Below are 25,514 nucleotides of genomic sequence, written 5' to 3' on the forward strand. Positions count from 1 at the left end.
AAAGCATAAAGACTGTCCTTTTAAGACCATTCATGAAGATGCCTTATATATCCCATCTTCAGTAATTCTCACTATCTGACAAAATTGTAGTTCACCTTTAATCGACTGTGTAGTCATACCTACACAAGAAAAATACATTTAGTACATATCCAAATAAATTTTTATACAAGTAAAACATTACTCTTGGTTAAAGGTAAAAAAAAAAGAATCCCCAAACCTTCAAAACAGTACTCTCTTCCCAACTATCTAATATTTACTAAAAAATATTTTTAAAACTCCATAATATTTGTTATACTACTACCCCTATACCACACAGCCAATCCTACGTTTTCTTATCACCTCATTTCAGGCTTACTTCTGTAGAAAGAACATCTTAGTGCATGCCACAAGCTCCAAAGCTGTGTGTGGGTTGGGAAAAAAGAAGAAACAGGGCATATGAAGCTCAGGAATATGCTCCTTGGGGAACTCAGCACAAAATTGAAGAATATGGTTTTAAATCCAAATTCCTTACTTATCTGTTTGTTTGTAATGAGGAAGAGGAGGTGCAGGCCTGCTCTGCATTTCTTTATCTAGCACAGAAGTTAAGGTATTGCTTGGACAAACAGATTTCCCTCTAAAGAAATAAAAGAAAGATTATTTAGTTCAATAGGAAATCATACTCACTAAGAAGTTGGGAATGAGTAATATTTGTAAGTAGCAGTTTTAGTGTCAGAGTTCACACTTGTATTTTTAAATCATCTATCCAAATATTTAATTTTCCAGTCATGGAGACCAACACTGCAAAAAGTACACTTTCATTACAAAGGCTCTATCCAGTATTCTAAATGTCTCTTCACTGCTGTCTATAAAGATGCAGAAGCAGCTTACTAGATTTGAGCATTGGTACCCACACTCCTTTTCTGCATGTGAGGTCCACAACTCCTTTCTACTATGAAGTGCACTAAATGATCAACTGTTAAAATAGCAAAACTGGAATACTTAGACTCTAGGGCAACATATCTGTTCTTTCAAGGAAAAATATATAAATCAGAAGAAACAATTTAATAGCTTAACTCAGCACTACAAGAACACAGTTCACTAAATCTTTACAACATATTATCTAAAATTTTGGAAGCACCTTCTCAAATGCTGGCAGTAAATCATGTGAAACTTGTTGATCACATCACTCCGCTAAGAGGCTCTCTCTCAAACAACACTGCCTCTTCCTTGTAAAGCAGTTCCAGGTTAATCAGATCAGAAAAAAACCTATTATGCATTAGAGCAGGGGAATTAAAAAATCAGCTTCTTCTGTCCTCCACACTAATTACAATTTATTATGTGATTTCCACCACACAATGAAGCATCACACTTGTGCCTGTCCCATCTGCAGTGTAAGGGTCACCCCATGGCTATGGTTACAGGGCAGTATGTTCTCCAGTATAGGAGGACAATGTACTTTAGTATGTATACTTATATATTTTAGGCTGTGAATCACACTCAACTGCAGTTGTCAGTTTGTGGCCAAAGGCTGCAATAGTTGGAGAAAGAGGAAGGAGGTATATCTATCTGTCTGTCTATATATATATAAAATGTGGAAACAAACAACCCCCAGCATCCGGGGGAAAAAAACGGTCCTATAAAGATCCAGAAAGGCATCTAACTTAAAAAAAAAAAAAAAAAATCCAACACATCTGTAATAAGATGTGGAGATGTCTTAAAATTTCCTCTAAATTCATGAACCACTTTCAAGAGTGAGTCTGTCTTATTTCACTTGGATGATTTAGCTGCAAAACTGAAAGAGCTTCCACTGTTAACATCTTTCCCATTCACAGTTTCCTCTGTGAAGTTTCCTTTCTTTCTTTCATCTTATGTGGGGGCAGATAAGCTGAATAAACTAAAATTCTTCATCAAGGTCAATTTTTGTACCCTTCTTGCACTTTCTTCTAAACCCATGCTACTGACATTTTCAGACCAAACTACTTCTTGTAAATTAAATTAAACTGCATTCCTGAATGGTTTTTATTGGGTGTTAGTAAAAGGTTCTTCACTCAGAGAGTTGCCAAGCATTGGAACAGGCTGCCCAGGGAAGTGATTGAGTCACCATCCCAATGAACTACAAAATCTTCAATAGGTCACCAATTTACAAAGTGTTCTCATCTTACCAACAGTGAATTTTTCTCCATTATTTGGAAAAAAAAGTTACTTGTCACTGGCCACAATTTTTTCAAGTTCATATTATGTTTACATGTATACTCTAACAACAAGTATATTACAGTCCTATCAATTGAGCACAGCTAATTTTCCTCTCCTGTCTAAAATGATTAAAAAGTCCTTCTCTCCTTTAGCTCTAAGCCTGCCATACAAAGCCAAATGCTCACCCTGCAATTTCAGTTACAACTCAGCTGTTGAGTTCTAACTGGAAAATCACAACAGTGGTAGATGGGAGGGTATTCTGTTGTCTTCTTCCATTTTTATCAACTGTGATAGGCAAAAACATGAGAAGTAAATTGCCTGGAGGTAACTAAGCAAAAAAAAAAGAAAGGCTAAAATGGCCTTAAATAACAAAAGTAAGGTATCTGTCCTTACTCTAGAATATCAGACTAAATCTCGCTTGTATAGTAAAAAAGAAAATAAATGAGAGCTCTGAAATTACATGATCAGAACGCTTGGAAGAATACATGTGCAGTAATTTCTACTAATTAGCTAAAAAAAAAAAAAAAACAACTTACTGAAATAAGAGAATATGTTCCTCCATTTCAAGAAAGTAAAGCAGCAGTTCTGCTCCAAAGTTAAATGTTCCCAGGATGCAGAGGGTTAATATAGCAAACCTTTAAAAATCAGGAGGGATCAAAGCCTTGTGAACAATTAGAGATAACCCTGAAACCGAATTTGCTGTGGTCACATCAAGGCCCAGACCCATTCTAACTTTGACAAAATTTAGTTTATACATTGGTGGCACATTGATTGGTTAAAGGGGGGAAAAGAGAGAGAGATGAAAGGTCACTCACATTTAGCCCATGTGGAAAAATCCCAAACAACTGAATTCAACTAAACAGATGTAAGATGGGAAAAACCCCTTCGATTAATAATTACCAGAAATAAAAAAGAAAGCAGACCCTACCTAACTAGTTTTGGTTCTCTATCATGAGTTGTAAAAGAGCTGTTGATATGAAAACAAAGTATTTTGGACATTTTGATATGAAAGTTGCCATTCTTCATTTCATTAACTTATTGTCAAAGTAAGGAAAAGAAAATCCAAGTGCCTGCCTCAATCAACAAAGTTGAGATGACATATTTTCAACAGCAGTACAGGGAAAAGCATGAACATAAACTATCTGCTGATTTTATGATTTTAGGGCAGTGCTAAGTGCTGACAGGATGGACTGTTGCATAAAACTGAAATGTGGAAATCATGACTCAATTTATCTTCTTCAAGACTTCAAGCTCAATTTTTCTAACTACAGGATGGATCAGCATCAAACTGTTTTAGTACAAACTACTACAAAATTCTTTGTACGCCAATCTGTCCAGACTTGTTCCATGTAGTCTTGCAATAATGTGCCACGACTTTTCAGACAGAGCAGATTTTTGTGAAAATGTCTCCGAAAACTGAAAATAGTTGAGGTGGAATAATGAAGCAAATGGCTCTTTAACAGTATCCTGATTGTTTAAACTTTATATATTCTATGTCATAAACTTTCCAGAAGCAACACATACTATTCTCAGGACAAACAATGTCAACATTTAAGGCAAAAACAGTAAGAAAAAGATGGAGCTTTCTTCTGAAGCAGGACTGCTGTTAAAACCATCTTGGCTGGTGACCTTATAGCAGTATTTGTACTTAAACTGCTTTAAAATTCTTAGAAGTTGCAGATGTTGAGAGGCATTGCCTTGCAACAGGCTTTTGTGACTGCAAAAGGACATGGGGAGAAAGTTAGCTTTTGCCTCTTGGCAGAAGATGAAATTCTAAATGAAAGTTGGAATAAAAGCTCTTAAAGAAAACAAGAGTACCTTCACGTAGTCATCATAATTTCTGTCAAATTGAATGTGAATTTATTTTAGATACCAGAAAGATTGCAGAGACAGTTAAGTAAAATTAATTTGTACCAGCATTCAAGTACTGAAAGATACCCAGAAAAACTTAAGGAAGTCAAAGGATAATTTTATTTCCTCAGAACATGTACTTTACTTTCAACCCTGCCACAGCAATGTGCAGGGTTTTCTTTCTGTGATGCACTGTCATGATCTAATAAGGATGTTCCATGTGGTTACGGGGGTTTAATTTCTTCAGGTCTTTGATCCTGCTGATCTTGTATAGCCTACATTTAGGTAACCATTTCCAAACCATTTTCAGACTGACCTCACTGAAAGGAAATAAAATACTGGGTGAAAAAGAGTAACACATGACATGTCAATGAAACTATGGCAGCATGTGGCTTTCTCAGTGAGAACCATGTAGAACCTTGTCACCTTCTTGAGAAGTCTCCTTGTTCATGAGGAAAAACTGTGCTTAATGTTCTTCCTGGAAGTAACAGGAAAAGGATGGCTTATACAGGGGTGGTTGCCCCCAAAACCACTTCTAGGATGTCTTAAGTCCATACAAGCTGCTTAAACACTGGCCACTACATAAAAACAAGCAGACACCCCTTTAACAAGCTCTGGAATCCAGAGTTTAGAGAAGGAGGAAATTTTTACTCATCTGAGTAAAAAACTTGAAAAAAATCACTGACAGGTACAGTGAAGCACAAGTGTGTACTTCTAAAGGAAAGCTTTACCCTTCTCATAACAGTGTGGACATTACCTCTGAACCTCGTTCAGAAAGAACCTGGTATTGCAACTGTTCAAAATACGGTGACTGCAAAGATGACCAACAGGTAAGCACAGAGAAGGGCATTTGCAAGGATTCCCCATGGGGCTTATACTTCAAATACACCAGAACTGTAATTCAGATCAATTAACAGTCAATACTGGGAATGATCTTATATGCTGTATATATATACATGCAATGCTGTACATGAGTAATGCAGCTAATATGACCAACTTTTACTGATGGTGATAGAGGCAGAGCCTGAGGGAAAAGTTTGTCCCTGGATCTCTGGAATAGGAAGAAGCTTCTTTGGAGGAAGCTTTCTTATCACCAAGGAGACTTTCTCACCCTTTTAACAGAGCTGTATAGGGATGTTACCATTTGAATGACACAATGGCGGAGTGTGAAGAGAAGGAATGGTCTTTTTGCCTGAATGATTTTCATTTATGTATACGTGAAAGAGCCCACGACAGAAATCCAAAGGCATTGCTGAGACAGAATGAAACAAAACCATTTTGACTTTCTGGTGATTACTAGCTCTGGGAGTTGAAGCAGCCATTGTGAAATACTCAAAAATATCATCCTAGAACTTGAGCTATTAATCATGGGAGGCTACAATGTTTTTTATATCTTAAAGAAATGGCAAATAAAAAGAAAAGGTTTGGAAGAATTCATTAAATTAAATACTGCTATGCAGCTGAAGAATAGTTTCAGTAGACAATTCAAGTGTCTTTTAAGAATGGCAGTAATTAAATAGAAGCATGTACATTCTGTGCAGTATGCTATTCCTTGAAAAACATAAGAAAAAGAGTAAGTGTGCAGTCTGTCCTAAAACCATATAGAGGAAGGCCTCCCATTCTCAAGTTGCAGATTATCTCTTTGCTTTCAAAGCATAATCATCTGCCCTGCTCATTTTATCATCTTCACTAATTTCTCATCTCCTTATTTCTTTATTTTTTTTAAAATAAGATTTTTCAAATATGAACTCTTTGCTCACCTTCCTTTACTTGAAACAAAAAGTATCTTACATTGTAATACCAAAGTAATGTTTCATCTCTTGGAAGAAATCAAGATTGTAGCAAAGCTACCAACTGATGAACTGATGAAGTTCAGGAATAGCTCCTGGCACTCTAATAGCATGGAATATGAGAGATTTCTCATAACTGCAGTCAATATTTACAGTTAAAAACAACTGGTTGTCAAATAAGCACAATTTGACAGCGCTGAACTAAATATGCTGCTGAGTAAGGAGCACAATCAATGAAGCCCTGACACCAGAAGCCTTCCCATACAGTCTCTAGAGCAATCAGCTTAATTTTTCCCTAGGTATATTCCCTTCATTTTCTTCTCTACTACGAACATACTCCAAAACATTTCATTTTTTGCTATGAAATCTCTTCCATCTGCAGTAATTCCAGCTCCCTCTTTGGCCATTAACTAAAGAGGGATACTTTGCGATAGGTGACTCTGTGATATATTCTGTGATAGGTTCATATAGATGGAGAAATATGTTACAATAACCAGATTTTTTCCAAAGGTCGTGTAAATTTAAGTATGCTTTCTCAACCCAGCAATTAGTTTTGACAAAATTTTATTCTGTACATTATTTTTGATACCTCTATCAATTCTAGCTGATAACAGAAAGTTACTGCTAAGATGAATGGAAAACAATCTTGCAAAATATTTTCTTAGCTTTTTTATTTCTAATGATGTTTTCTTCTCTGAAAATTTACTTGAGTAAATGAGCCCATGAAACTACCAATTCAAAAACTGCTTAAAAAACTTTTCTACTGGAAATTAGTGCATTTTACAAATTGCATTGTAAATAAACTCCTTCTGGTAAGTGGTTAAAATCCATCCAATTATTTAAACTACACTTTAAAGATTTGAAAACAACAATGAATTACATACTTCACTGCAGTGATAACAACATTGCGCTTTGGTTCGTTGTCATAGCTCACACTTTCAATGCCATAAACCTGAGCTAATTCATGGATGATTCTGCGATGATCTCTGTTCATTGGTGGGTAACAATGACTCTTCTTTGTATGCTTGCCCTGAATTCAACAGAAGAGGTTAAGAAAGAAGAAAAAAAAAAAAAAAAAAAAAAAAAAAAAAAAAAAAAAAAAAAAAAAAAAAAAAAAAAAAAAAAAGGTGAAGTTTTCCTTCAGGAGAGCCAGGGGGAAGAAAACAATGAAAAAAAGTGTTTCTACCTCTAAAATTTGCTGTTACGACAAAATCAATACCACAAATTGCTAAGACCTCATTATTGACAGAAAATTCACCTGAAAATATTAATTTAACTCCACAAAATTAAATTAAATTGTGTGTTCTCTGTTGTTTTCATCACCTCAAAGTATACACACACCCACATTTCAAACTTTTAAGTTTGAAATACAAATTCTGATTACAGACATTCTACTTAGATCCCAAAAAACAATACAAAACTATTTTTAACAGAATTTGTATTTTTCAAAATTATCTGCCAAGTTCACAACAGATCCAACTTTATTTTGCAGACTGGCTTCACAATGCACATAGCTACAAAGATCTCAAATTTATCAATCGCTTCCCTCCACCAAAAAAGCTATTCATCTGCAAGTTCCTTATGTAATGTAATCAGTAGATTCTTTATTAAATAAAACCCCAAAGTTCTAGTTTTAATCAGTTAACAAAGACTGATAATGTTTGATTCAACACTGATTATTATATCAACAGTAAAAGAACAAGCAAAAAAGCAGGGCACTATGTGCCCATATCCATAATGGGTTGGATGAATTTGCAACAACAAATGCACATAAAGATGAGTCATTCAGCGGTTCAGTATAAGTTGATGTTCATGGGTGAAGTTATGAATTGTTAAGTCGGTATAGCTGTTATGCATTGTTAATTGACATGACATAGTTAATGTAACAGGTTATGGGAAAATAAGTTGCTGGGTTGAATGTGCTGTTGCATGGGTGGGGGGTGGCCACTAGAGGGGGGTGGTGAGAGCCTGGTGAGCTAGCATGGAGAATCTTCTGGAAAGTTACCTCACAGAGTGATGACATCAATTCAGACTGTGACTGGAGAATGAGCCAGCCAATAAAATCGAAGTGTTTCAGAATGATTGGTCAGAAATTGCTCCATGATATGGACCAACCAGCACACAGAAAAAGGACCAATCAATGTGACAATTGAAAGCTCACCAAACCTGTAGCTTTTAGAGACTTTAAAACGCCTAGGTGCCCAGCACCTGGGTCCTATGGCAGAACTTAAGTGTCCAAAGAAGCACCCTGTGTAGCACACAGTTACTGTTACTTAGACCTGCTGAGCAGGCCTTAAGCCTACCTTGAGGTCTCCACCTCAGCTGTTTGCAGTTTTTACTACACAGGCTCACCAAAGTTAGGAATCTCATTTTTGCCTGTTTATAACAAGTCTGCTTTCATAGATTCAAGACAATGCTTCAGCTTTTGCCTTCACTATCACCAAAGAAGTCTTCTAGGCCTCTGTGTCAACAGAAAGTAGTCAAGGGGAACACAAACTACCTGTAGTAGAGTAAGTTTGAGTCAGGGACTTCTAGAGAAGTCCCAACCTATTTAAGTTCCTATGACTACAGGAAGTGCATTTAAGGTCACTGAGAGACCAAGATGTTAGCCCACTTCTCCATCACCTCTGAAAGACTGTAAGAATGGGGTACAAACTGAATGACTAGAGAAAGGCAATTGTTGCAACTATAAATAAACAAACTGTCTTGGATTATGTAACCTAAAAATGTGTATTCTATTTCATCTGTTGAAAGCTGTTTTTTGAGAGATGTTTTATCCTTCTCTTGTAATCCCAGGGGGGAGGAGGGTGGATGCCTTCTGATAATGGCCCAGCCATTAAAACCAGGTGCGGCACTGTTTCTTACCTCTTTCACCACCCCTCCATCCTCCAGGGGGACATCTTCTGATAATGGGCCATAAGGGCCCGCCAGGGACATGATACATTCCATCATCCCATTGTGAGATGCTCCACCCAGTGGGGGAGGAGCCAGCTGTTCCTAGCTAGATAAAAACTGGGACTGAAGAACACAAGGCATCCAGTTTTTCCACTGGATCCTGGAGGAAGACTTGATCCATCTTGCCATCACTGGACTTTCTACAGGACCATCTCTACTCCATAGAACCACATCTGTTACTCCAGGAGGATTTATTTGGACTGCCTCCAAGACCCTGACCAACAAGGTGCCAGGTCGTATCCCTGACTCTGTCAGGACTTTTTCCAGGATCTTTGTTTGCTTCCTTGCTTGTTTTTTTAATACTACTACATTTGTATTTTCATGTTTTTGGGGGTTTTGTTTGTTTTTTGGTTTTTTTTAATATTCCTAGTAAAGAACTGTTACTCCTATTCCCATATTTTTGCCTGAAAGCCCCTAATTGCAAAATCATAATAATTTGGAGGGAAGGGGGTTTAAATTCTCCATTCCAAGGGAAGCGCTAGCTTTCCTTGGCAAAAACCTGACTTTCAAAACCGAGACACAAACAAACAAACAGAAATAACTCAAGAACTATTGGATGATTAGCTAAAATTCGAATCTGTTTTTAGCTATGTGGAGGAGAAAAGTCCCTGGAAATAATGACTGTGGATTTACAAAACATCAGGTGCCAAAATTAATTTAAAAAGCACCACATGTAATAAAACAAGTCACCAGGGGTACAATGCAGCTATCCTGAAAATAGAGGGTTAATATATGTCTCTTAGATGATGAAATTGCTAAGTTACAAATAGTAACTGGACCAAAAACTGTGGTCAACCATTTCCATAACTCTTCAGGGTAATCACATGCTGACAGAACATTATCTTTACTTTGCAATTAACAGTAATGAACTTTCCAGCTATTACAACACTTCCAGCATAGATAAAAGAGTTTGAAGAACCCTATAGATTCTGTACCTATTTATTATGACTAGTATGCTTGCTCTAAAACAGTGGTAGTTGTTTCCATGCTCTGAAAAACATCACAGTTCTTGTCCCAATGAAGACAAAACTGGATATGCATGTCCTGTCTTTTCTGCTTGCCATATCAACCATGAAAACTCTGCCATGCTAGGGTACATATTGGTGGGTTTAGGACAACAGATGTTTATGAGGAAGCAAAGTTATATATAACAGACCAAGCTGAATCATATTAATGCTAAAACTTCTCAGTATCAAAATCCTTTTTATTACTCATTTATCCAGTTAAGCTGAAGTAGGCATCTCTTAAGGTAAAATGCAAAATGCAAAAAAAAAAAAAAAAAAAGGCAGAAGCAAAATTAGTAAGCCAAAGTAACAGGAATCAGAGGAATCAGTATGAAAGTATGAAAGTATGAAAGACATAGTACTGTATCAGAGACACATGAATGCTAGATAAATTAGCATGCAAAATATTTTTAATACAAATCAAGTTTTACATGTAGAAGCAAAGAAAACAAGTCACATATTTAGTCAGAGAAATTTAGGAATCATAATAAACAAGCAACCAACCACAGACTCAAGCATGAAGAGGGCTTGAGGATCCATGGTAGAAGAACTAAATCCAGTCTCCCTGCATAATGCCATGTCACACATATTAATTCAATCTTTAGCTACACAAACCTGTGGGTTGCAAGATGAAACATGACTCTCACACGAGAGAAAAGAAAGCCTCAGAGTCTTTCACAGAAATAAAAAGAAAAGTTATGCAAGAAGAACTGAGTACAAGGGCAAGTTAACTTTACAGTGCATAGGCAATATTCTCTTTTACACTGTATATGCCACAATTTTGAAGGAAAAGAGAGAGCATGGCCTGCTTGAAGCATGCTGTTGCTTTAGCTTCCAAGACAGGCTAGGAGGACACATGGAGCTACAGGCTGGTCAGCCTCACCTCACTTCCTGGGAAATCTCCCTTTTGAAACACAACTTGATTTCTGGGATTTATGGGAACTTCTCATGCCTTTATGGAACTGCAGTTCCCTACAGCCTGATGGGTAGGATGGTAGAGAACTGATCCTTGAGAGATACTCAACTGTTATGTGGCCCTAAATGGTTCATCCTGATCATGATAAAAGCTGGGTACACTGGGTCGTTCTCCTCTTAGGTCAGACAGGGAAAAGATTGAGATGTAGTTTGTTTTCATATTTTCCTTTTCTTCTGCAATGTAGATGCTTAACAGACACTATTTATCTGCTTTGCAGGACTGTTATTTAACAAATAACTGGTTTGCACTGGAGATGTTCTTGAGTTCCCTGGTGTTCTTATTCTGGCATATTTGATGTCACTAATTGCCAATTCAAGACCTCTAGTGGCCCCTTAATATAATTACATATCTTGGTTTGATATTAGTATAAGTATATATTTGATATATGCAATTATATGTAGAAAGATATATGTGTACACACTTGTGTACATATGTGTGTATGATAAAGGTAATATATAACGGAGTATGTAAAATAGGATAACCACAGACAACACAACACTAGGCAAATTATTCTTAGGTAAAACAATATAGATAACAAACAACTATTCTATGCATCTACTTCCCAGTGTCTGAGGGTTGGAGTATAATTAGCATAATCTGCACCCCAATGAACAAGAAATTGAGCACAGGAGGCAAGACACAAATGAACTACGAACTCCTGTTAATACTCAAGCAGTAAATACACAGGAGACTCAACCAGTGTCAGGCCACTTGGAATTAACATAAGTTGTAAGAGTAAGCAGAAATGAGATAACGAAGGCCAAGGCCCATCTGGAATTACATCTGGCCAATTATGAAAAGGACAGAAGGAAGGGCTTCAAATACATAGACAATAACAAAAGGAAAACAAAGGGAAATGTGGACCTATTACCAGAGGGGGGGACCCTAATAAGAAGACACAGAGAAGATGGAGTATACGTGAACACCTTCTTCGCATAACTCTTCACTGACAAGCCCTCAAAAATCTCTGGTTCAGGAGACCAGGGTAAAGGAATGCTGGAAGGAAGAGTTTCTGCTGGTCAAGGACAGGGGTTAGAGAACACCTAGGCAAATTTGATATCCACAAATCCATGGGCCCTGACGGAATGCATCCATGTTTGCTGAGAGACCTGGTAGACATCAATAATAGTGAGGCTGCTTATGACCACTGAAAGGTCATGGTGGTCAGGAGAGGTGAATGAAAACTGAAAGAAAGCTAGCATCATCCCAATCTTTCTTAAAGGGCAAGAAGGACTCTGAGGAGCTACAGGCTAGTCCATCTGTCATGGTTTGACACTGGTCAAATGCCAGGCACTCATGAAAAGCCACTCACTCACCCTCCTCTTATACGGCTGGGCAGAGGAGAGAAAAATTAATGAAAGGTTCATGAGTTAAGGACCATAGGAAAACACTCCAAGGGCAAAACAGGCTCAGCTTAAGAAACCAAAAGTGAAATTATTGCTAACAAAATCAGAGCAGGATAATAAGAAGTAAATAGGTCTTTTTAAGGACTTTTTTCCCAACCATTCCCTCCTTCCCACTGACAGCCCAGGGAGACAGGGGTGAGAGTTTTGGTAAATTCATCACCCAACCTTTTCTTCCACTTGGCTCAGAGAGAGAAGTCATTCCCCTGGGAGGCCATGGAAACCCTTTCCATAAGAGACAGTTCTCCAGGGACTCCTCCAGCATGGTTCCAATCTCACGAGCAGCAGTCCTCACAGCACTGCTGCAATGTAAATTCCTCCCATGGGCAAATAGTCCTTCCAAAACTGAGATCACTTTTCCACGGGGTGCAGTCCTCCGAGGACAGGCTGCTCCAGCTGGGAAGTAGGGGCCCCTTCTCTCTACCAGGTCTCTCACTGGATCACAGCCTACCCTAGCATCCACCTGCTCTGACATAAGCACCTCCCACAGGGGTTGCAGATGGATCTCTGCATCCTCCATGGAACTCCATGGGCTGCAGGGCTGCCTGTTTCATCATGGTCATCACCATGGTCTGCAGAGGAATCTCAGCTCTGGCACCTGGAGCACCTCCTGCCCCTCCTCTTCCACCAACTTTGGTGTTTTCCATGTTGTTTCCCTCACAATCTCTCACCTCCTCCTCTTCTCTAGCTGGAAGTAAAACTGCACCACCACCTTTGTCTTGATATCTTCTTAAATATGCTATCACAGAGGTGTTACCATAATTTCTAATTGGCCCAGCCTTGGCCAGTGGCATATCCGTCTACAAAGGCATCAGGGATTGGCTCTTTCGGACATGGTGCAAGTTTCTAGCAGCTTCTCACAGAAGCTGCCTCTGTGGCCCCCACCCCACCACTACCAAAAACCAGACCATGCAAAGCCAACACAGTCTCATCAGTCTCTGGAGAGGTGATGGGAATGGTTCATCTTTAAGGTCATTGTGGGATGACAAGGTTATCAGGATTAGTCAATATGGATTCATCGAAGTAAAATCATGCTTAACCAATCTGATTATACGACAAAACAACTATCTATCCCCTGGATAAGTAAGGCAAGAGCACTCAATATTGTTTACGTGGATTTCAGGAAGATTTTTGACACTGTGTCCTGTGACATCCTCATAGGTTAACTCAGGAAGTGCAACCTGGATGAGCGGACAGTGAGGTCTACTGAAAACTGACTGAAAAGCTGAACTCAGAGAGTTGTGATCAGCAGCAGAGAGTCCAGTTGGAGGCCTGTAACTAGCAGTGTTCCCCAGTGGTCAGTTCTGGCTTTAATATTGTTTCAGCTTACACATCAATGACTTGGATGAAGGGGCAGATACCTCCTCAGCAAGTTCACTGATGACCCAAAGCTAGGAGTGGCGGACACCCCAGAGCCTTGTGCAGCCCTTCAAAAGGATCTTGACAGGTGGGAGGGAGGAGCAGAGAGGAATCTTATGCAATTATTTAAAGGCAAGTATGAAGGCCTGCACTTGGGGAATGAGAACCTCATGCACCAGTATAGGCTGACCTGCTGGAAAACAGATCTTCAGACAAGGTTCGTGATGTGCTGGTAGGCAACAAGCTGTCATGAGACAGCACTGTGCCCTTGTGGAACAAGGCCAATGACATGGTACACTAGGGAGAGTGATCAGGAGGTCATGAGAGGTGATCCTGCTCCTCTACTCAGCCCTCATGAGGCCTCACCTGGAATTCTGCGTCCAGTACTGGGCTCCTCAGTACAAGAGAGGAATGGAGCTCCTGGAGCAAGTCCAGCAGAGGGCTACAAAGATGACAGGGGACTGGACCTTCTCACAAGGATAAGCTGAGAGAGTTGGGCTTATTGTGCCTCAAGAAGAGATGACAAATTGGATTTTATTTATTATTATTTCTTTTGTCAATAAGTATCTGAAGACAGAGTGTCAGAAGGACGGAGCCCAGCAACTTAATAGTTGGCCACTTAATAGTGCCAACCAAAAAAAAGAGGCATTAGGCAGAAACTGCAAAGGAAGTTTCACATGAACATGAGAAAGAACTTCTTTACTGTGCAGGTGACTGAGAACTGAAACAGACTGCCCAGAGAGGTTGTGGAGTCTCTCTCACTGGAGATATTACAGAACTGTCTGGATGCAATTCCAGGCAACATGCTCTAGGATGGACCCTGCTTGAGCTGGGAGCTTGGACTGGGTGACCCAACTGGGGCCCCTTTGATAATCAGACACAGACTGACTCATTTTGGTCTTTCATTCTAATGATGAAAACAATGAACAAGCACCAAGATTGTTTAAGAAACATAATCCATAATTTTTTGAAGGCATAAAGTAACTGTCCTTAGGGCCTAGGGGGATCAAAATTATACTTTTTACAGGTTAACTCCTTCTTGAGCTAAGAGCAACTGAGGATGGCATGGTCCTTTGAACCACATATACTGAGTTTTTCATGGAGCAGCAGCAAGCTAACCTGACAGACCTGAAGGTGGTTATTACTTAAAAACATATGATTGTGTCTTTGGTATCAACCTCTCTAAGTATACTGGAGTCTCTCAAAACTGGCTGAATCCAAGTTTTCTTATAGAAGAAGGAGGACAACCGCATGCACCGGCAAGTACAGGAACGTATCAAAAAATTTGTGTGTAAGTTCCACTACAGTGATCAGAAGTACCTAGGCTTTTCTTCTCAATGTCTGAATGCCTAAACATCATCTTTGACAATATTTTATTAGTGGACATGCAAAAATTCATGACAATCCATTGATGCATTAAAGCCTACCACTGCTTGAATCCTTAAGCAAGGCTTGGCACCAAAGTGATCCTGAACTACTAGGTCTCCTAAAAAATTTGTTCTTTTTACAATAAATTGCACGCTGTATTGTAGCCTAAACAGATCTAGTGTCAACTCATAACTAAGAGTATTAAAAATGTTTAGTAATATCAAACTCCCCCCCAAAAACCCCAATTCCTAGAATCCATATAAAGTATATGAATACTAACCTTATTTACAGCTTCCACAAGCAGTCTCATTTCCTTCTCAATGTCACTGACAAATTTTATATCCCTCCTGCAAGAAAAGCATTCTAGGTTAACAAGGCAAGAGTGTACAAAGATAAAATATCTTCATATTTTGCAATATATTTCAACAAGAACAAAATTAAAGAACACAACTGACTGAAGCAGAAGCTTCATTCACATTAAACGACTGTTAGTGTGTCATCACTATTACAAAAATAATTATTTCCTCTTCAATAACTGGAACCAAGAATAAAATTCTATGACATGGTTCTGCTGTCTGACAATACAATTCTACATTTTCAAATGAATAATGCAGATTTTCAAGTTGCCATTTTGGTGTTTTTAAATTACTTGTCATTAATTTACTTAATCACAATATATGATGAGACACAAAAATGGGGATAGGGTAAACAAAGTGGAGTTCTTTTCCGAGATAAAGTTCACCTAGCATAACAAATTATTAAGAATGCAAGAAGCAGCATAAAGCTGCTTGCAAGCAAAGAAAATATTCTAGATGTGAAATACTAAGGATTTATTTGAAGTCTTTTTTTGTAACTAGCTTCGTCATAGTACTTCAAGTCTGTCATTTAAGGTTGAACTTTGTGCTCTATTCTTAAATAACCAGGTAAAATAACTTTAAAAGTAAGGTTGCTATTTGTTAAGACACCATCCCCATGGGGAAAAAAGGATACCCAAAGATTTCATATCTCAGAGCTGGGTAGTAGTAAATAATTCTTCAAAAGCCTATTGATATTGGCACTATTCCATATCAACACATTGTGAATGATGTCAGAATTTAACCAGTCAAGAAGGGCCTACCAAAGCAAGCACAACTACCTTTGGCAGATGACCTACCAAAGTTCTGAATGCTGAAGTGAATGTATCATCAAAACACCATACAAATGGTCTCAAAAAAAAAGTGCAAAATGACAACATTGAATAGTTCAGCTACCAACATCACTTTATCAGATACAACGGACTTAGCCCATTACTGGGAAACAAACCTTCAAGGTTTATCAAGAGTACACAGACACTGCATGAGAATCCCTTTGTCTTCAGTAGACAGAAGTATAACACTGGGAGAACTGGAAGAAGGACCTGAACTGGGTAGAGTTAAAAAGAAAGGGACCTCCAGACACCTATGGTGTGAAATACCAGAGTCAGCTCATGTGGTATGAGGCTTTGGAAAAAATATTACAGCAATAATTTCAACTTCAAAAAAACCCCAATCCCTGAACAAAAAAATCCAACCAACCCACTGATACGTTCAGGATTCAGAGGGGTAGAAAACACATACTACATGAAATGTCAACTATGAACACCTAAATTTTAAGGTGAAGTGATCATGACAGGTATAAAAAAAAAAAAATTTAACAATCCAATGAGTGTGTCCACAAGCATCTGATATATTATTTAAAAGCATACTAAGGAACAAGCTAAAACACTCTGGGATATGGTAAAAAAAAAAAAAAAAAAAAAAAAAAAAAAAAGCCCTTCAGGAGCCTATAAAATCAGAGATTTTCATTGTCCATATAGTGGCGTCTTGCACAGCCAGTGATAAAATAAGAAAATTCTCTTCTGTGTAGCTCCAGATGGCTAGATACTTCAGATTTCTCTTTCTCCAGTAGTTTTAATTCATCAGATAGAAGCCTCAACATCATCAATGCCCAACTGGACATTGATACCTGTGCTGGTCCATCCTCCAACTTCATGTCAACCTATCAGCCTGAGCACTTGTTTACACTCAGTGTCTATTTCTGGAGCTTCTTAGAAAGGTCAGTTCTGAGCTGTCCCAGCCAGTGGATCTGTATCTGCTGAACTGTGCTCAGTTCATAGTCATCTCCATGCTACAAGATGTTTCTCCTTGGCAGCAGAGTATCTCCTCATGTAAAGCTATATGGTGGAGAGACTTCTTTTGACTCCTAATCAGATCATGACAAACATCAGCAAGATTACCATACAGCAGCATGACCACGCTCTTCCTGGTGCCCCCTTCTCCAGTCACTGTCCTACAAAGCAAGATAATATGTAGGACTGTATAAAGCACTGTCCTACATATTATCTTGGCATGCTTACACTCGTCTTCTTCCTATTACCTGGAGTTGTACTGCATTTGGGAGCTTTAGGGTTCTGTAATTAAAGATTACACCTCAAAATCAGGAGTTCTTACAGCCTTCTCAAGTCTTCTTCATTTTTAGGTATATATGTCTTTCAGCTCTTGACAATGTATCAGCTACACAGATCAATACTGCTTGAAGAAGATAATATGGCATTCTAGTAATGACTTTGGTAGCTGCTACCTTCTTGAGGCAATGACTCTGAATGCACAGGGAGGCAGCTGTCATGTTTCTCAATCATTCTAAGATCCTGTATGTAACTTTACACTCTGCAGAAAGCCACAAGCCCTGAAATCCTGCATTACTGGAGTGATGCGCTCAAGCAAGAAAAAGTTAATCTGTCAGAAATTATTCAAATACTGAGCCACCTGAAAAACATACTGTAACATACAATTTCTGTATCCTGCCATCTTGATGGAAAGCCAAATCTTTTGCTAGACTACTGAGACAAAAGATCATCAGGAGCTGTCAAGGAAGCAAATTCATAAAGCCATATTCACAAATTGCAGCTTGCTGCTCTTGTAAAGAGAGCTATGTTACTATAAGGAAAAACTCACTTTTCTTTAAAACTTTGTAAATGAAATCCAGTAATTCAATGTACAAAGTAATTGACGTGAAGACTAACAAAAACTTTTGCTTTAGCTATGAATCAGTAATAATAACCTTGGTTTATTAGTTTATTGTAAATTACCAGTGTAAAGTGGCTACAAAGTAAACACTAGTAAAATCACTGAAAGAATGAGAAAAGGAGGAGTTGGAAGCATTAAGGCTACTTTTTAAGGTATCTGTTCAACCATCTGCAGTGCAGTGCATGACCCTGGTCAGTTCTGTACATTAAAGATGAACACTGCACTACGGGTAGCCGCTGGCAGAAAGACGAGACAGAATTGTACGTCAAAAAACCACAGTAGACTACACACATGATGCAAAATTTTCACTTTCTCACTGTACTGAAAATGTGTGCTATGTTTTCTGAAAAAGATGAAGCAAAACATATTCTACACACAACTAAGAGAACAGTCCTTATAAAATAGCAATTTTAAGTGCAAATCCTAATAAAACAGTAGCTCCACAATGAAAACATTCAGCTCCTATTTTGCAGTAGGCTCATTAGTTGGAAGTAAAGCAGACATAACTTACTCAAATTCTAAATGGTTGCTTATGTAAAATTTTCACTTATCTCAACATTATCAGCAAATCAAATAAAGGATTTTTAAAGAGCAAACATCCTTACAGAAGTATGGATTTTATGCAGCATTAGAATACTGGAGCAAGTGTTGCAGTGTATTATTTGGGTTTATATTGTATTTCATTTTCATATTGGGTTTCATAATGGTTTCTTCTGTACCCCCCTGTTCCCCTGGAAAATGTATCATCCCAAAATTTGTCCCTGCTCCTTTTCCCCACCCATTCTCCCACACTGGAATGTAATCCAACTCTGTTCCACTTCCACCTTATCCCTGATTGGGTAGTGGCTTGTCCCCGAGTCTAGCTCCTTCCGCCTGGATAAAAGCCAGGAAACCACGAGGAGCTGCCTCTTGGCTTGAGGAGAGGGAAAAGGACCAGGCTCCTGACCCAGGCAAGGGCAAGACCACAGTAGAAAGACTGAATAAAGCCCTGATTTCCCCCCCGCATCAAGTGCGGAGACCCTTCATTTTGCCATCGATGGTGCTTGCTCTCTCTAAAGGAAAAGATTCACAGCCACTCTGGGATCTTTAGGGCCCTGGGAAAAATCCTTCCAACTGTGGTTTGTCTCTCAAGCTAGCCGAGGCAAAAACGGAGCCGGGGCTCAGAGACAGAGACACCACAAGCAAGAACAAAACATACTAAGCTGTTCTAAAAAACTTAGACCTGGTAAAAACAATGTCATGCCTACCAACACATACAAGAGTAAAAACTCTTAGATGACACATCATCTAAACATCTTTTAAAAAATGTGTCTGAACCCTCCTGCCCACTGCAGATTGCAAAGTACTTATTGGTGTGATGGTTTTGATATTACCTTGATTTCACACTGCCTCATTTTAGGATGTTTCAGTCTAGCAACCCTCTATGCAGTCACATTGGCATAGGCTTTGCTCTGCATCCAATGTTTTATTAATTCCATTTCTTTATTTTTAAAATAAAACCAGTAAGGCAAAAAAATAAATTAGACTAGTGGAAAGAACAGCAGGCTATGAGAGCATATTTCATTATTAAGCCATCACTTTTGTCTTTGTTTGGAAATGTCTATCAGGAGCACTGAGGTGGAAGTTGGTTCTGAGTAAAACCAGTAGAGATGTGAGCAGTACAGGTACTGATTTATAGTGAGAATGGTGTAAAATGATGTTGCCACTCTAAATCTGTTTCGATTACAGAAAAAAGCAACCTGTCAGGCTCGTTTTACTTTTCAGGTTCTCATCTGGGAGATCTTGGGAAGTACACATCAACTCCTTTGCCTCAACTGCCATCTACTGCCAAGACAGCTATTTTTAGAAGAGTAAATAGAACTGTTCTGCATTTCCCATCTTGCTCTCAACACTGCTGACTTACGACACCTGCCATCATTGGAACACATACCTTGCATCTTCTTTTAAAAGGTCACTGTACTTTGGTCCAGAAGAACGGACATTAAAAGGATCAGAATCATCATCTATTTCAAGAGCTTCAGCAAGGCGCCTGAATTTGAGGGTAGGAGGAAAAAACCCCAAAATATAACAAAAACATAAGCAAACAAGAAAACACCCTGATATAAATCTCCCCAACCTTCCACACATGTCATCGAAGAATAAAGTTACAGGTTACTAACACAAATTAATAGCTTGGAAAAGATATGGTCTGTACAATAAAACTACTCATTCAGAACTAGAATATTCTAGCAAGATATCTGACCACTCAGTATAGATCTTTGTAACAGGAACCATCTCCACATTTTTCTTTTCTCTAGGCAGAAAAAGATTTCTTTTCCATGTAGCATTAACTTTTGAGACCTAGACTAATTCTGCTAAAAAAAAAGTAAGCAAGTTAATTTCCTACCTGTTCCTCTGAAGAGCTAAGCATTCTTCATCACATTGCAACCTGAATTATAGTTAATTTCCTACCTGTTCCTCTGAAGAGCTAAGCATTCTTCATCACATTGCAACCTGAATTATGAAAGAAAAATACAATTAGAATCAGTGCTGCTACTCATATTCTTCAAGCTCTAGCTTCATGGTGTCCTATTATCATAGTCTAAAGAAGTAACAAGACTGTGTGAGAATATTTTCTTCTAATAGAACAGACAGAGATAAAAAATCCCAAACAAGCAACAATCAAAGGTCTTTGAGCACCCAATCCATTCTCTACGTCTTCTCCAGGAGCAGCAATTACCAAAGTCATATAGGAACTGATGAAAAAAGCTTCTGAACTAGATGTTATAATAGTAAATTTTATCATTTGAAAGAACGAAGTTGATAGGAGCATTGAGGGGATACTAAGAAGGACTGGAACTCAGCAATGGAAGATGTCACTCCTATGAATCAGAAAAAATTATCAGTCAGGAAAAAAGGAAAATTAGACATGTGTATGAAGGATTACAATGAACCATAAACATCAGTATTTCAACTGAACCCCTAATTTCTAGTGTCAGGAGAGTTATGAATTTCAGTTTTCTGTCTCATCTTTGAAAGGCATTTCATAATTTTATTTTGAGGGATTAAAATGTGGGAGGAGAATCAGGAGTTCCCCAGAATTTCAGTGGCAGTTACAAACTTCTTCCCCCAGACTGCTTAAGTTAAATAATTTTCTTGATAATAGTTACTTACATTAAAAAAAACCACAAAAAACAAAACAAACAAACAACAACAAAAAAACCCACACAAAAGAACCCCAAAAAACAAAACAACACCAAAAAACAAAACAACAACCAACCAAACAAAAACCCACAGGAAACAAAAAACCCCAAACCAAAACAATAACAAAAACCCCCAAACTGCAGGGGAAACTGGTTCAAACTGGTTTATTCAGTAGCATGTATTATCTTTGGAGACAAACAGTTCCAGGATCCAGGACTTCTGATGGCTTTCTTGAAGGAGACAGAAGAAAACTAATATACTTGCACTCTTAAGATCAACCTGATACTGTTTAGTCATTTGCTTGAAGAACTATTTTCTCCTCCACTAAAAGAAGAATATAGCCAATTTAGAGAAGCTACTCTAGGTCTGACCAAATTTGTCAAGAAAAATCCCAGGCTCTAATAAGAAATCTAAGCTAAAGTATAAAATGTCCACAAACAGGACAGGAGAGTGAAATAAAGAAAATCCTTGCAGCATGCAGAAAACATTCTGTTATTGTAACTGAATGAAGCAAATTCGTACATAACCTTGAAAATACTGTAGAGTTCGAAAATAAACTAGAAATTTCAGACTAAATACTTATACCACCATCTCTTTTCCCCCATCCCAGTATTTGGTAGACAAAAAGAGAGAAGGGAAAAAACTTCCTCTCACAGTCCTTGAATAAAGGCTACCTACCACAGTTTAGATACCATATCAGAAACACTTGTACAAAGAAAAGTCATCTCTGGTAATTTCAACTGTTCAAGGAAAGGGCAGTGTCTGTCCACACAGAAAGATATGTATTAGTGACTACAATGTAATAGCAAAAGTTCTTAAGTATGCTGGCAGTAGCTTTTAATACAGGAAGTCATGAAGCAACTATACGAGAAATGTCATTATTTTGACTTTACACAATACAAAGGAACATTAGATTTTAACATGCATAATAGACTGACTCTGAAATAATCAAATTCAATATAAAAAAAAGAAGACATGGTAAGAGAAATAAACTAAAACCAGAGATTAAGGACTTCAAAGGCAAAGACTTCAGTAAGTCAAATTTCTGACAGAAGGATGTTGGAGAAAGTTGACAGCTTCATAAAGAAATTACACCAAAAATAAAAGGACAAGCTATTTCAATCCTGAGGAACATCAGGAAAACTTACGTCACAAAATTAAAATCAGGTTTGTGGTGCCAGCCATGATGACAACACCAAAGCACCAACCAAACTGAAATACAAACGTGAAAAATTCAAAAAAGGGTAATACAAAACAGTGTAAATAATAAGATGATGACTAGGAGAAAATATGGCCTATCAATATCCAGAAAGCAACACTGGATAGCTGAAACAGAAGATGAAGTCTATTTTCCTGTCTAGAAATCTGAAAAAAAAATCCAGAGGAACTCCAATGATTTGGCTAAGTAGGAAAAAACTCTGAAACCACAGTTGTATTGTTCCATACTTAATTATAACAACCAACCACACAATAACAGAACTCATTCTACGTGAAAGGAAAACCATCTGCAAAATACTTTTAGTAGTATTGCTGAAGTAGAGTCAGGCTGCATAGACTGTAAGTCTTCCTATTACAGCTGGCATTTTTATCACCATATTTATGTATTTTGCATGTGACCTGTGCTTCAGGTACACATAAAGGCTTCAAATATGTTACTACATGTATCTCCTTACCTGGCTTGCTTCATTTCTTTTTTTGTAATAAGCCTACTGATTTCCACTGAATCCCCAAGCTGTAGATCTGTTAGCTTAGTTGCTATAGATATAGCAGCTATTCTGAAAAAGAGAGTGGTAGATTTCATTTGAGACAACACAAACTTCTGAAAAGTTTATGTATACAAGGGTACAGATTTAACCTCTAGGTGGAAGAAGTAAGAGAGACTGATCATTTTCTGATCATTTTCCCATCAGATTACAGAGGGGAATTCTAGTTGTACATCACCAGGTTTCAGGAGTCTAATCTAGTTATGTAAATCAAGAGCGTACTCTTATCTCCTTCAACTAAGAGTAACACTAATAAATAGACATGCTTCTTATGCAAGCTGAAATTATGCAGGGCAAATACTCTATCTCCTCCCTTCCTAATTATGCAAACTGCAGCTGACCATATAGCTTTAACTATCATTTTATCTGATTCTTCATTAATTGTGTGCAACTAAAATATGTAAAGTGAATTTATAAACTACTCAGAAATTTGCTTGGAAAATATGGTTAACACAATCCACAAGGAAAGGACAAATGTCTACTGAGATCATTATTATTTTCTTTATAAAAATTTTCCCTAATTCCCTTCAACAAGTCTTCCCAGTCTCTGCTGCTTTATAAAATTTGTATAACTAAAATATATAGCAATTCTTAATGGAAATATCTGACATAGTTGTCAAACAAACTCCTAAAAATAAAACATTGTATCCTCTTGAACTATATTTTCGGTTACATTCAGATAAAAGGATATGTTTGTTTCTATGTTTATCTCCTAATGTTTATCACATTGAGAGAACCAACCACCTAACAGAAAGGAGGTTAATCATACTTCATAAAACAAAAAAATCACTGAGAGGCACTTCATAATAATCAGTTGAGGCCAGAGGCCAGGTAGCTAGGTAATGGAACATTAGATGATATGACATCATAATTTGTGCCCAAAGTTATTTCATCATTTCTCTTAAATTTCCAAGAAAACTTGGATACTCCCCTAATATGCTGACCTTTACTTTGTTGTGAGTGTTTTTTTTGTTTGTTTTTGTTTTGGGGTGGTTTTTTTTGTTTGTTTGTTTTGTTTATGGTTTTCATTGTTGCTGTTTTGGTTTGGTGATAGGTAGGAAAAAAAGGCAAACTTGTCTCCCTAAAATCAGAATAATCTTTCAGGAACCTGAACTGCTGTAGTTATCAAACTTAGCTGGCACTTTACTATTATGAGTCAAGAGTAATTTGTAAGCACATATGAACACATTTTATCTGCTACAAACACTTGCTTTAAACAGAACAGTTTCTTTCCCTTGATTTGGGCTCTGATTAGAGAAATAAATACAAATGTGTTCACCTTATGCATGCAACAACTCTCATTGGCTTCAAAGAACCATTTTCCTTGCATGAATGTTTTTGCAGTACCTGAGCTATAAAACAGTAGAGAAATAACCGCCTTCAAAAATCTTGACTTGTATGTTATCTTCTGAACTTACCATTAATGACAAGTAATTGCCAATTTAAACTGGTATTTCAAAGTTGAGCAAGTATTCTAATATGTATTCATAGTGATGAAAATACCAAAAATACCATACTTCTGTAAATGTATCTTGCATTCAACTTAGTACTGACTACAACTTTTCTTGATTGTTTCTAATTAGCAGATTTTTCTCCTTATTTTCATTCGGTAATATTAAGTACCTAAGCTAACCTATCTTCTGTCAGAACTTGAATATGGACAGTGTTCAGCAGAAGCCAAGCAGCATGCCCTAAGCTGGGCTAGGATAAAAAAAGGGCCTTCAGACACCAGTTCCAAATAAAACTATCATTAAGAAGCTTTCTTTGAAAGACAGGAAGAATCTCAGACTTTGGTTGCCCAACAACTAGGATACAGAGCAGAACTCTGATCACATACCAACTCTCTATATTAACTTTTTTTACTCCTTTTCAATCACAGTCTCAGAATAAGATTTTTAAAATTATTATTACTGTTTTGCTATATTAGTTTCAAAAGTTCCAAAGCCCCACTTTTCTTCTTTTCCTATGTCCAGTCCTTGCTCTGTCTGAGAGAGAAAAGTAAGTTTAGACATAGGATTTGGAGACTGTTGCAATAAATAGAGTTGAGTGGGGGTCAGTTTACATATTAAAACCTAAGATTTAGATGGGAAAGCCCTCCTACCTCAATTTAGCTATTTCAGAATTACTTCAAATCACTCTTTAGCATCCATCATCTCTGCTGACTAGGTTCCATCACACACAATTGGAAACTTGGACAGCAAGTCACACATGGACTGCAATCACCTACATTCAGGAGCCTGAATCTGGACTTGACAAATTTGTCTGTACCTAATTGCTCTGTGTAGGTAAAATAGAGTTCTACATATGGAAGAGTCAAGCTTTGACTCACCACCATAGTTAGACTAACAACAGTAAAAAAATAAATGTGTTCTACTACAGCACAGCTGGTACAAAAACTCAGGGAAATACCAAAAACCCCCCAAAACCACCATAGGTCAAAGTATAAAAAAACGCGGAAAAGCTTGTGAACTAAATATATTTAGTCAAGTCTGAAATTTAATCAACCTGTGAAGCTGTAAGTCTGATAAGGAACTGAAAGAATTACCATACCAACCTTTGATATGTATTGGATGCTTCTGAGCAAATCATACTCTCTTTTCTTCTTCCACATTCACACTGAAGATCAACCTGCCATATCACACAAGT

The 25,514-nt window shown here is 37.7% G+C and overlaps 1 protein-coding gene across 5 annotated transcripts in view; it reads right to left on the bottom strand.

Moving 5' to 3' along the window:
• Positions 1 to 25,514, bottom strand: part of NFX1 (nuclear transcription factor, X-box binding 1) — a 95,334-nt gene that overhangs the window by 4,419 nt on the left and 65,401 nt on the right. The window contains exons 17-23 of one of the 5 annotated variants that reach the window (XM_040086142.1): positions 25,423 to 25,496; positions 22,779 to 22,880; positions 20,309 to 20,350; positions 19,853 to 19,951; positions 15,159 to 15,225; positions 6,698 to 6,843; positions 512 to 613 (exon numbers count right to left, since the gene is read on the bottom strand). In XM_040086142.1, the coding sequence (XP_039942076.1) occupies positions 512 to 613; positions 6,698 to 6,843; positions 15,159 to 15,225; positions 19,853 to 19,951; positions 20,309 to 20,350; positions 22,779 to 22,880; positions 25,423 to 25,496 (632 nt within the window). Of the gene's footprint in view, positions 1 to 511; positions 614 to 6,697; positions 6,844 to 15,158; positions 15,226 to 19,852; positions 19,952 to 20,308; positions 20,351 to 20,373; positions 20,416 to 22,778; positions 22,881 to 25,422; positions 25,497 to 25,514 lie in introns of all 5 variants that reach the window. The other 4 variants (XM_040086134.2, XR_009208450.1, XM_040086151.1 and 1 more) reach the window with 4 other exon arrangements.

Source organism: Hirundo rustica, chromosome 1 (genome assembly GCF_015227805.2).
Source record: "Hirundo rustica isolate bHirRus1 chromosome 1, bHirRus1.pri.v3, whole genome shotgun sequence".
Classification (NCBI taxonomy): Eukaryota; Metazoa; Chordata; class Aves; order Passeriformes; family Hirundinidae; genus Hirundo; species Hirundo rustica.